At 42.1% G+C, this 11,164-nt stretch overlaps 1 protein-coding gene across 2 annotated transcripts; it reads right to left on the bottom strand.

The window, feature by feature from the left end:
• On the bottom strand, nucleotides 6,155-10,924 carry GPR85 (G protein-coupled receptor 85). 2 transcript variants are annotated; one of them, XM_021384898.1, is made up of 3 exons: nucleotides 10,329-10,924; nucleotides 9,896-9,920; nucleotides 6,155-8,799 (listed from the first exon to the last, which is right to left on the bottom strand). In XM_021384898.1, the coding sequence occupies exon 3, from the start codon at nucleotides 8,622-8,624 to the stop codon at nucleotides 7,512-7,514; it is 1,113 nt and encodes a 370-aa protein (XP_021240573.1). In that variant the 5' UTR covers nucleotides 8,625-8,799; nucleotides 9,896-9,920; nucleotides 10,329-10,924; the 3' UTR covers nucleotides 6,155-7,511. The 2 variants fall into 2 exon arrangements, with proteins under 2 accessions (XP_021240573.1, XP_021240572.1); XM_021384897.1 differs by lacking the exon at nucleotides 9,896-9,920.

Below are 11,164 nucleotides of genomic sequence, written 5' to 3'. Positions count from 1 at the left end.
GAGCAAGGCCTTGCCAGCAGCATTCCCCCCCCCACCTTCCTGCACCACGCCCTTACCACCACTTAGGAACTTACAAAGAGGTATATAAATGAGTCCAAAAGCATTATCTACTACCACTAGCACAAGAAGATGCTACTAAATGTCCCTCCCCTTCCTTGTGCCAGATTTTATACTCATCATGCTCCAGTGTGATGCTCCATGTCTTCCACAGGAGCTTGAATTGTCTCTACTTGTTACCAACTATACCACAGTATTTTGAGGAGTCTGAAAAAAAGTCCATATATATGCATATACGTTCCCCCTTGAAAGCAATTGGAAGATTGGTTTTGCGTATAGCCTATGACATAGATCACTGTTAACACTCTGCTACAGCATCCTCTCACTGAGAACTAGTCAAGTTAAAAACATGAACGCTTACATAAATTATCACGACCTTCTAGTCTTTATTGATACAAGATTTTACAAAAGAGAGAAAATTTTCCTTGAAGAGGGACTGTGAGACTATAGCCAAAATTACAAGGATTACATGTCAAATGATACTCTATTTTTCTTCTTCTTTTTGCTTTATGCCCCTCTTGCTATAGCTTTGACAGAGTATATTAACTGCATATAACTGTACTTATTTGCGTGTTTACTTGTGTTTACTTTCATTTACATAATCATCTTACAAAAGGAACATTTCTCCTTTATGCTAGATGTCTTAGGATTAAATTTAAAATTGCAGTTATCCAAGTATGTTATTTTAGAAGCCCCATCACTATCACTTCTATTGCCCAGTCATTACCATAAATTATTACACAGAAGCTAAATATACATTTGCAGTCTTCGTGATGTCCAAATAGTCCTACAGTCAGGGAGATCGAATGTTCCCTGCGGTGTGCCATAATAATCTGCATTGAGTGTTTCGGATCAAATAGGAGAAATTTCCAAAGCTTAAGGGCCTTGACTGAGAATTCAGGAAACATAATTGTAGAGTGCCTTAATTTCAGAAATAGGATTTGTGCTGTCTCTAACACAGGAATTGCTTATGGAAATGAGCAAGCACATACTGATATATACCTCCATAATCAGTGCAAAGCTACAAATGTTTTACCATTATGTATGTATTGTAAAGACTATACAAACTCGATTAAGCATAAAATCAACTTGTGAGGGGTGGGATGGAGTGGATTGGCAGAGATAGAATGTATTTGCAAATAAAAGAAAATAAAATCAAGAGTAAACCAGATCTCAGCTACTTCTGAGGGGGCAACAGGGAATGAAATAGCAACCAGAAGACATAAACATTTATCTCTGGACCTCTGCTTCTCCCATTACTTCTGATTTGAGAAGACAAACGTGTATCACTTGTCTGCAGCCTCAGTGTTGTCTGGGCATTTCTGATCTCTGCTCCCTGCTCGATTTCACCCATTAATACTGAGGGTAGGCACAAATGAAGCCTGACCTAAGATCAGCGTGGAAGTGGTCGCAGGCTGGAGGTGGACTGGTTCCATGGGAGGTGGTTTCACTGAGGGAAAACAGCAGGATTTTAGCTAACTCATGAACAGGAGTGGAAACCTTATTGTATCCCCCAACCTGCTGCCTAAAGTAGCCAGCATATATACATACACTTTTCTTAAACAGCCTCGAGCACCCGATCCTCCAAAATTATAGTAGTGCAGAACCCTCTGTTTTTAGCAACTTCTTCAATTTGCCTGAGCTTTACGATTATAGAATGAAAACCGTATAGTTAATGGTAGCATGAGAATTTAATCCTCCTTATATACACTAACAAAACATAGACAAGCTGATAGACGATAACTATGCAGAAAATGCAGTATGTATATGATAACCTTTTTCATTGCAAAGATAACCTCAACAAATGTATTTCTGTCTTGTTTCTCTTCTCTCCAACACACTTGTTTTCAGCTTGCCTTTGCATTCCTAAAATTGAAACTCTCCAGGTAAATGTGAGAAATAATCAACTGGAAGCGTGAGACTGGACTTTGTTTTTTTTTTTTTTTTTTTTTTTTTTTTTTTTGTTCTCCTAAGTGATTGCTCACGTTTTTCAACCATGAGCTTCACGGGTTTATTTAAAGTGTCACTACAACAACTTAATAAGTGGCATACTAATTGAAATTCAAACATATCATTTCATACTTGGGATTTTTAATTCCACATTACAGAATAACTTGTCTTAACCAAGAAATGACAGGATGACAAAAAAATACACATCTTCTACTAGATGGCTCTTTAACAAAGGTGAAGTAGACTCCTCCTGAATTAGCACAGGGATAATTTTGAATAATCTCTGGAGACAGTAATTTGTCTAATATTTATTGTAGCTAATGCAATTTGTTGAAGATTATTTCAGATGAATTCTGTTTTGAAAACTTGTACTCATTAAATATAAAGCACAGTACAAAAACTGTGATGTAAAAAGTAAGTGTCACTGGATTGCATCACTCAAGTCACTGTCTGAAGACATTGCTCTTTAAGTGCGTCAGGTACAACATAATCACTGAATACGTTTATTTTTATTTAAAGGGCTGAAGATTGTTGTTACTTATTTCCTCTTTAGACTATTACAAACGTAGCTTATTTACTGTGGCATTCCTTTGATCACCATATACTTATGTAATTACACATTTAACATAAACAAAGAACACCACAAAAACTCTTTGCTATTTATAATGAGCAATTTTTAAAATTCATATTTTTCCCCATACTGTCTAGTTAAAGACTTTTTATCCATTGAAATGGACAGTTTCATCATTTTTTTTTCTAAATATAAAGCATGAGCTATTTTCAGGCCACTCGAGGAAAGTTGTGGTATGTAATATCAAACTCTTTGATTTGTTGCTGGCATACGCATCGCAAAATATCATCTTGTCCTGGTGTGGACACAGCCAGAGCTTGCCGTATGTTCATTACCAATTTAGATCACTGGTTTCTTCACACTCAAAATCATTTCAGTAAACAAAAGGAGAGAACATCTGAATTTTACTTTTGAAGAACAATACCTCAGAGTGAGCCCTTTCTTTTTTTCTGAAAAGTCAATCAGATTAGTAGTGTGCACTTCTATAGCTCTCAATGAATATAAGCTGGAAGGAAGTTGTCTATGTGGTATGCAGAATTGTACAGTCAACTCCTGGTTGTCTGTGGGTGTGTAACCCAGGTTGCAGATTAGCACAGCTATGCTAAAACAAAGCAGAAAAAAAGGAAAAACACCCACCATTTTCCTTTGAGTTTCTACTTCAGCTTTTTACTTCAGCTTAGCTTCATTCCTCAAGAAACGTAATAAACACAGGAAATTCTTGCAGTCTAGTGTATGTATGCTTTGCATTATCTATGATTTAGCTCTATGCAAGTCAGTCTACACCATTTCTATTGTCAACAATTGACACCTGACTGTGTAACTATGGAAGAGCCTGGCAACCCACAGTTCTATTTAACATTTGCTAAAAAACAAATGTTAGTCCAAGTACTTCTCTAATCTACCTCAAAAACAACCAGACTTCCCTTTATTTATCAAATGCACAAGTAATAGCAGCTTGCTGTGACACTGGGCTCCTATAAGTAAAATGTTTTCATGCTTGAAAGGCAAAGCAAAGACAATACAAGCGAACAAACTCAATGCACTTAAAAGGAGATAGATGCAGAGGACTCCTCTGCCCCCAAGGCCTGGAGAATGGCTGAAAACCATTGCATAATAATCTTCTATGGCTGTACCAACAACCTTGCACTAATTTGCTAACTGTACATTTGATTTATTTACAGGGTTCATGCAACAGTAACTGTGGCTTCTTTATGAAGGGGTTGGGAGAGAGGAAATTGCTTCCTGTTGCCTGCTCCCTATCCTCATTTTTTCTTTGCATAACACAAACATCTACATCATCATCAAAGCCAAAAGCCAGAGATACCTGATATGCAAGACAAGCACTGTGGCATGACAGCTGCAGCTGTGAAGGCAGCTGGAAGGAACCAGTGGTCTCTCTGTATTCAGGAAGGCAACCCAGACACTGACAAACTTTGGGAAGCTGCTGCAAGAAAGTACAGCTCCTTCTGTCTGTTGTGGGGGAGAGATAGCTGAGATACTTAAGCAGCACTGGGGAAGGATAAATATACAAAATATCTCACCTTGAAGAAGTGATGGAGGCTGCCAAAGGGCCAGTGGTGCAAATAGATTGAGGAAAAATCAGAGGCAGACATTTTTTTTCTAGACAGCATCTGTTCTTACACTTTTTTTCTGCCACTAACTTCTCATTACCGATGAGCGTTAAACATCAGTGCAGACATAAGCCAGTGTGATATTCTTTACTATTCTGAAATAGAAGAGTAATCTACCAGCCCAGTAAGCTTTGGCACCAATTTCACATCCGTACTAAAATGAAAGCAGAAAGCTTTTCATACTGTGATGCAATCACGTACTGAATTGGAAGGAAGCTTTTTGCTCCTCTGAATTTATACCCTAGTGTATGAGGTCTGATGTGGCGACTAGGATCAAAATGACACCCATGTCAACATCTGCAACTACTGCTTTGGTTGATGTACACATGTAATTCTTGTAGGAACCTCTCAACTACTCAACAACCTTTGCCAGTGAGTTCCAGTGAGTAATAACTTTGCATGAAATGTTACTCCATATGTTGTCACTTAATTTCTCTGTGCATCCCCTTGTTTTTTTAACATCAGAGAGAATAAAAGGAATTACATCTTACACAAGACTTGTACTGGAAAAATATAAAAATCACTTAAACCACTTCTCTGTCAGGTAGCAACACACTTGTGCATCTTTCAGTTAGTCAAAGGAATTATGTTGATATCAAAAGAAAAACATTTAGCAAAATATTTGCTTTCAGACTTCTTTACTGTTTATTATTTCAATTTACATCAGTTACTGCTTGCAAAACTTCCAGGGAAATAATTTTAAATTGTTTTTTTTTCTTTTCCCACTGCATAGTAAACACAGCCTTCTTAGTATTTCAGAAGCATAGTACTATAGAAACGTTAGGGCCTGCTTCTGCTCCAAATGAAGTTAATGGGAAAACACCAACTGACTTTATTAGGAGTTAGACCAGGCCCCGAATATGCAGCTCTTGAAATGTCATCGTTTTCTGGCTAATCTTCAGAACCGACTACTTCTACAACTATAACACTATTTACAACTTTATTTATATGTACTTCTTTATTACAATATGTAATATCAATGTTCCTTGTAAAGGTTACTATTTTATAGAAATTAGACTGAAGTTATTGCCAATCAACCTTTTAATAAACTTAAGTGGGATAACTTTCAGAATTTTTCTCGACACACGTTTCAGCTTTTATGCACTCTTTCCATCTTTGACAATTGCTTAGCTACCTTAATTTCAAAGCCTTTTCCGGTGTAATAAAAAAGTCCTTTTGGTAGAAGTTTATTGGTCCCGTTTCAAATTATGTTCTGAAACATTCTTGTACTGATGAGGACTCATTATTTCAGCAATTTTTCTGTTTCAACACAGTATATTAAGCCATGCCTCTCAACCAATCAACCTCAGTATAAAAGTGTAAGTGAGGTCAAACAGATTGCTCACTAAATCTTTGATCAAGTTGTCTGATCACATATAGACACAACTCTCTGAATTGTTGCATATGTTGTATACTGTTATCATACAAATTTAAGCATTTCCGTTATTGGCTGCTGCTTGTGTACGTATAGATTAACTTGCTGATCATAAAACTACAACAAAGGACAAGATACACCAATACTGAATCAAGACCTCTAGTCTTGTCTCTCCAAAAATTAAGAAAAAAATCAACGTTCTTTATGATTGACTGACTCATGATGTTGTGCTTCAAATATACACATTTTCCAAAATCAAACTGTGAAGTTAATGTCAAATACTGTGTTGTAACTTTAAATATAACTGACATACTAAAACAGATAGATGGGTAATTATGATAAACTACACAACAGTGCTACTGTAGATAATATCATTTATCAATCCTGTGGTCCCCATCATTCATGCATTTACAGTTTGGGAATACAGTGACTGCAAAGGATAATAATTCATAATGGCTACATTCTCAGTACTTCATGCTAGCTCACTAGACAAAATAAAAAAAGGTTAATTGTATAACTGGAAAAATGTAAAATTTTATTCCAAGAAAATTAACAAGCTACACAGGTAAATTTTGGCAAATGCAACTTTATATTGAAATCCACACATCTGTATCTTAAAGAAGGAAAGACTCACAGACTCTAATGTATTTCTAAAATACTAAGAAATCATATTATATGCTTTCACAAGTTAAAACTTAAATAATTTAAAACAACCAATACACCAAAATGTGCAGAAAATATAAACAAGACTGTGCCTTCAGTAGAATAAATGCTTCACAAATTGTGCAAGATATCATACTAAGGCTGCGGTCTCCCCATGACAGCTGTCTTAAAATATAAACATACATCAACTGCCTGTGTTTCTCAGAACAAACTAGAAAGGGCGGCACACCTAGAAAAAAATCGTATCATCCCAGTGATGTGCATACTGATTTTGGGAACCATCGGAGTAAAAAGGAAAAAAGAGGACTAAGTGATCGTTCATGCACTCCCAAATGACTGACCAGAGTCACTGATTCAATTTTCCTTGCTTATTTGCTTCAATGCTAAACAAAATGGAAGATACTAGATAACCCTTTAAGGCAACATGTGTTTATTCTGTATAATTGTAACTGTTCAATTATGACTGGATATTATCATTAACGTTGCCTAACAGACTGATATCTAGCTTTTTAAAAAATATAAATAAGAGTCTATTAAACTTTATACCAAATCAGCAAAAACCACAGAATACAGTTAAATGTTATTATTTCACTGTTAAGGAAAATGGCATTTAGAAAGAGTAATATATTTGAAAAAAAATAAAAATAAAATAAAATAAAAAATAAGTCTAAATGTGAACAAAAATACTGCTTTGGAATGCTCCCCAAAACTTACTCACAAGGCAAACAGATTTGTAAGTGTGATAATCCAATAATGCATGGCACATCTTTAATCAGTTACAGTACTTGAGTCCCCAGTTTTCAGTCTTTGCAAAACAATAATTGTATGAAATGTTTTAAAGGTCTTCAGATGTCTAAAATTAGTTTTATCAACACATTAACCTCATATCAACTTAATTTATTAAGATGTCCAATGCTAATGTTTCTGATGGTCTTATTTTATGTAGTGATATACACAGCATTTAGCACTGATACTTAGCACCTGCTACTTTCATAATCTAGATTTCAACCACATAAAGAAATTCAGGGCAGTAGTTCAGTCCTTTGTTCTTAATTACAAACCTTCAGCAGTGGTCAGCAGGAACATGTTTAGGTTTAAAATAGGATTAGAGGTGAGCTATTGCAAAGACTGCAGAATGTTGCCCAAATCCTTACAACTGCTGACATCCCGTTCTTGATTTTCTTCTCAAGACATGGCTACAGGCCACAATTGCTTAGCAGAGAATGGTAGTGTTTCACAAGGCTAAAGATTTACAGATGCTCCCTCATATAACACAGTAAGGTTCCCTTGGTAACCTGGATTTTCTGCAGTAAAGAAGGGTTGTGCTGAAACAGCGCCTCAGCTCCCTGTTGGAGAAAATGCAGACAAAAGGATTGATTCCAGCTTGGGCAAAACTCATCCAGACAGCGGCCGTTAGAAATCCCCCCGGTACTACAGGCCCTCTTGCAAAAACTCTCCAGTAACAGGCTACCAAATAGGGACCCCACAAGGTCAGAAAGAGGAATGTCATGATGTAGAACATTCTGCTGATTCTCTTCTCCATTTTGAACTCGTCTAAAACCAGGAGCCTTCTCCTGCCTGTGGTGTTGGCGTTTTGCCTGATTCCCAACAAGGTTGGCGGTGTGGGACCCCTTCCAAATCCAGCCAGCCAATTAGCAGCTGCTTGACCACTCGCTCCGGGACCGTGAAATGTCCAGTTCTGGCTCACCGCTGCAACAAACTGGACTGGCTTCATTTTCCTGCGATCGTGAACAAAAAATATCAGCTTGAGGTAGACAAGCTGTGTGGCTAGGAGGATGAGGGCAAGAAGAAGCATAAATCCCAAAGAATCATTAGCCCTGAAGGAACGATGCTGGAAAGTGCATTGGTCTTCCTCCCTAATGAACGAGTAGGTGCCCACATCTAAAACTGGGGGGAAAGCCATGGCTACAGAGAGAGTCCACACCATACAGATCACAGCCAAACAAGTCCAGAAGGTCAGCCTCTTTGTATAAAAACGGTGGTGGGCAATAGCTAAGTATCTGGTGACGCTTATGCAGAATAACATGAAAGCAGTGTGAAAGCAGGACAAAACCCCCAAAAAGGCAATCACTTTGCAAGTAAGAGTCCCGTACGTCCAAGTAGAGCCATTTTTTACAGAGGTGAAAACAAACGGGAAACAAATTGCAGATCTGAGGATATCTGAGCAGCAAAGATCCAACAGGAAGTAGTAAGGAGCTCTATGCAAGGTCTTATCTTTGACTAGCAAAATGGAGATCAGAAGGTTACCCACCACACTGACTCCTATTATGAAACCCAGTGAAGTCAGTTTCAGAAAAGCTGTTAAAGGAGAGAGATTTTGTAAAATGTTGTCAGCTGCATGGCTGTAGTTCGCCATAGATGGATGGATGATATGTATATTGCCTCAGTCAAGTCTCATGATCTATATATAAGAACAAGGAAAAAATAGATCCATACATCTTACTGAAAATGTAATCCACAAACAGAACTGATCTGGTGTCTAGTCATACAGTACATCCTCTTCGTTCTGATTTGTCATGCCATCAAAATATCTGAAAAAAAATCGAGCTATCAGTTCTTAAGTTAACAAGAAATGATGTCAGAAAGTGCTAACAAAGATGGTAATTTATGGAGAAGCAAACGAAGTTGTAAATTTGAGTACTATTGTTTGTTTTTAAAAATCACGAGGCTTTCACAGATACATACATACATACTTACTGTTCAGCATGTTTGATCACTGGCATTTCACAGATCTGGCTGGTTACAGTCTCAGAACTGACCGGTGCCCCTTATCTTTGGTAGCGTATGTAATTTTTCAGTCAAAGCCTCAGAGATTTTATGAATCGAAAGATTCCCAGTTTGCAAGCCCAAGAGCTAATCACTGACATCCTTAAAAAAATCCCCAAAGCCTGCTGGTATTTTGACATTACCTACGTTTATTTTACGGCTACGGTATTTGTCAGTGTTTTAGAGGCAGCTGCTGTGTTGATACGGATCACACCCAAAGAAACCCTGCAGAATTTATGTTTTTTAACCCAAGTCACCAAAGCACATTCATCACGCCGTGTTAGTTCATGCACATTCTAAGAGAAACGGTATTCATTATCCCCCTCCCTTCCTCCCGCAAACCGTAATTTCATCATTTCGGCTTCCAAACAAACAGGTACGCCAGGCAGCCGATGGCACTGTGCTTCAGGGTCCCCCCCTCTCCGCTTTAATGCAAATCTTTAAAGCCTCGACATCATTCGGAATAAGCAACGCTCGATGTAAATACTGAGACAAAACAGGCATCACACCCAAGACATAATGCCCATCCTTTGGGGAGGGCTGCTGTGGGTTATGCTTAAATAAACATATCGTTCGTACATCGACTGCATTTTTTATTTTTTTTTTCTCTAATTGGGGCTCGCCGATGCCCGCTAATCCTCCCGGCGAACGCACCGGGGCACATTTCATGCAGCAAAACGAAATAAATGGAAGGGCTCAGCCTGCCGCTGCGCTGCCGTTGTTTTTTTCCTCCCCCCGCGCCGGGGACAGAGCCCCGCAGCAGCCCCGGGCTGCTCGCCGCCCGCACCGAGCGCTGCTCCGCCACCTCGGGCGTGCAAAGGATATTCCCGCTGAATCCCAGCAAGATCCTTCCATTCTTACCGTTCACAAAAGAGCCTGATTGCTGCTGTGTAAACAGAGGCTGATCAGATCATGGCATCGTTTTAAAACCATGAAATCAGGCTCCCCCTCCCCCTCCCGCCGGCCCCGCCGCTTCCCCTCCTCCGCGGAGCTGTCCCCGCCGCGCGGCCCTGCCTCCGCGCACACGGACACCGCACGCACCGCACACATCGCGCACCCCCGCCGGCCGCCCGCTCCCCCACCCACGGCCATGCAGGGCCGCGCCGCACCGCACCGCACCGCACCGCACCGCACCGCACGCAGCCGCCGCCCGCCAGCGGCGGCCGGAGCCCTGCGGGAGCCCCGCGGCGGGGCCGGGCAGCGCGCCCCGCGCTTTGTCTGCTCCCATCGCGGAGCGCTCCCCGCACGCACCCGCGGCTGCGGCAGCCCCGCTCCAGCCCTTCCTCCTTCCTACCTGTTGGTGCCGGAGAGCCCCGCATGCCACAGCCGCTCCTTCCCGCGGGATCCCGCCGGCCTCCTTTAAAACCCTTCTCGCTTCCCTCCGCCGTCGCTCATCCTCTTTCCCCTCATCCCTTCCCTTTTTCTTTCTTTCTTTCTTTTTCCCTTTTTCTCGGAACCCTGACGGAGCGCCCAGTCAGCGGCTCGCCCGGCGCATGCTCGCAGCGCCTCCTCCCCGCGCCGAGCCCCGTCCTCCCCTGTCGCAGCGGCACGGTCCCCCCCGTACCGCGGCGGCGGGCTCGCCGGGGGCACGGCACCTCAGCGGCGGCCGCTCTCCTGCCGGGGACACGGGAGCCCCCGCCGCAGCCGCCGTCTCCGCGGGGAGGGGAACGCGGCCCCCGCCTCAGCGAGGGGAAGGCGGCGGCACGTCCCCATCGCGAAGCATAGCCGAGCCGGATTTATCGCCGAGCCCGTTAGAGGAGAGGGAGGGGGAGGAATTTGGTCCCGCGCTCCTTGTTTATGCCTTTGAACTCCCCCTCCCGCCCCTTTCGCTGGAAACGGGGGCGAGGAACCGGCCGCCGCGCAGCTGTCGCCCGCTCGGATCCCGCCGCCGGCGGTCCCTGCCCCGTCCCCGCCCGGGGATGCCCGCCCGCCGGCCTCCGAGCGGGGGGTCCGTGAAACCGCCGCGGTTCGGGGAAGGCGTATTGGCCGCGGGGTCGTCAGGGCGCTGCGCTTCCCCCGAGTCTCCCCACCCCGCCGCCGGCAAAGCGCCTTTCGCAAAATTCAGGCAGAACAGCGCAGAAATGCCAACGCGCTGCATGGCGGCGGGGCCGAGCGCTCATGTCAGCCCTC

This window comes from Numida meleagris, chromosome 1, assembly GCF_002078875.1.
Source record: "Numida meleagris isolate 19003 breed g44 Domestic line chromosome 1, NumMel1.0, whole genome shotgun sequence".
NCBI classification, from domain to species: domain Eukaryota; kingdom Metazoa; phylum Chordata; class Aves; order Galliformes; family Numididae; genus Numida; species Numida meleagris.
The sequence above is the reverse complement of the archived record's forward strand: the minus strand, read 5'-3'. Positions and strand labels throughout refer to the sequence as shown.

Bases quoted from the DNA above. Each gene is read 5' to 3' on its own strand.
- GPR85 (XM_021384898.1), bottom strand. From the start codon at position 8,624: ATGGCGAACTACAGCCATGCAGCTGACAACATTTTACAAAATCTCTCT.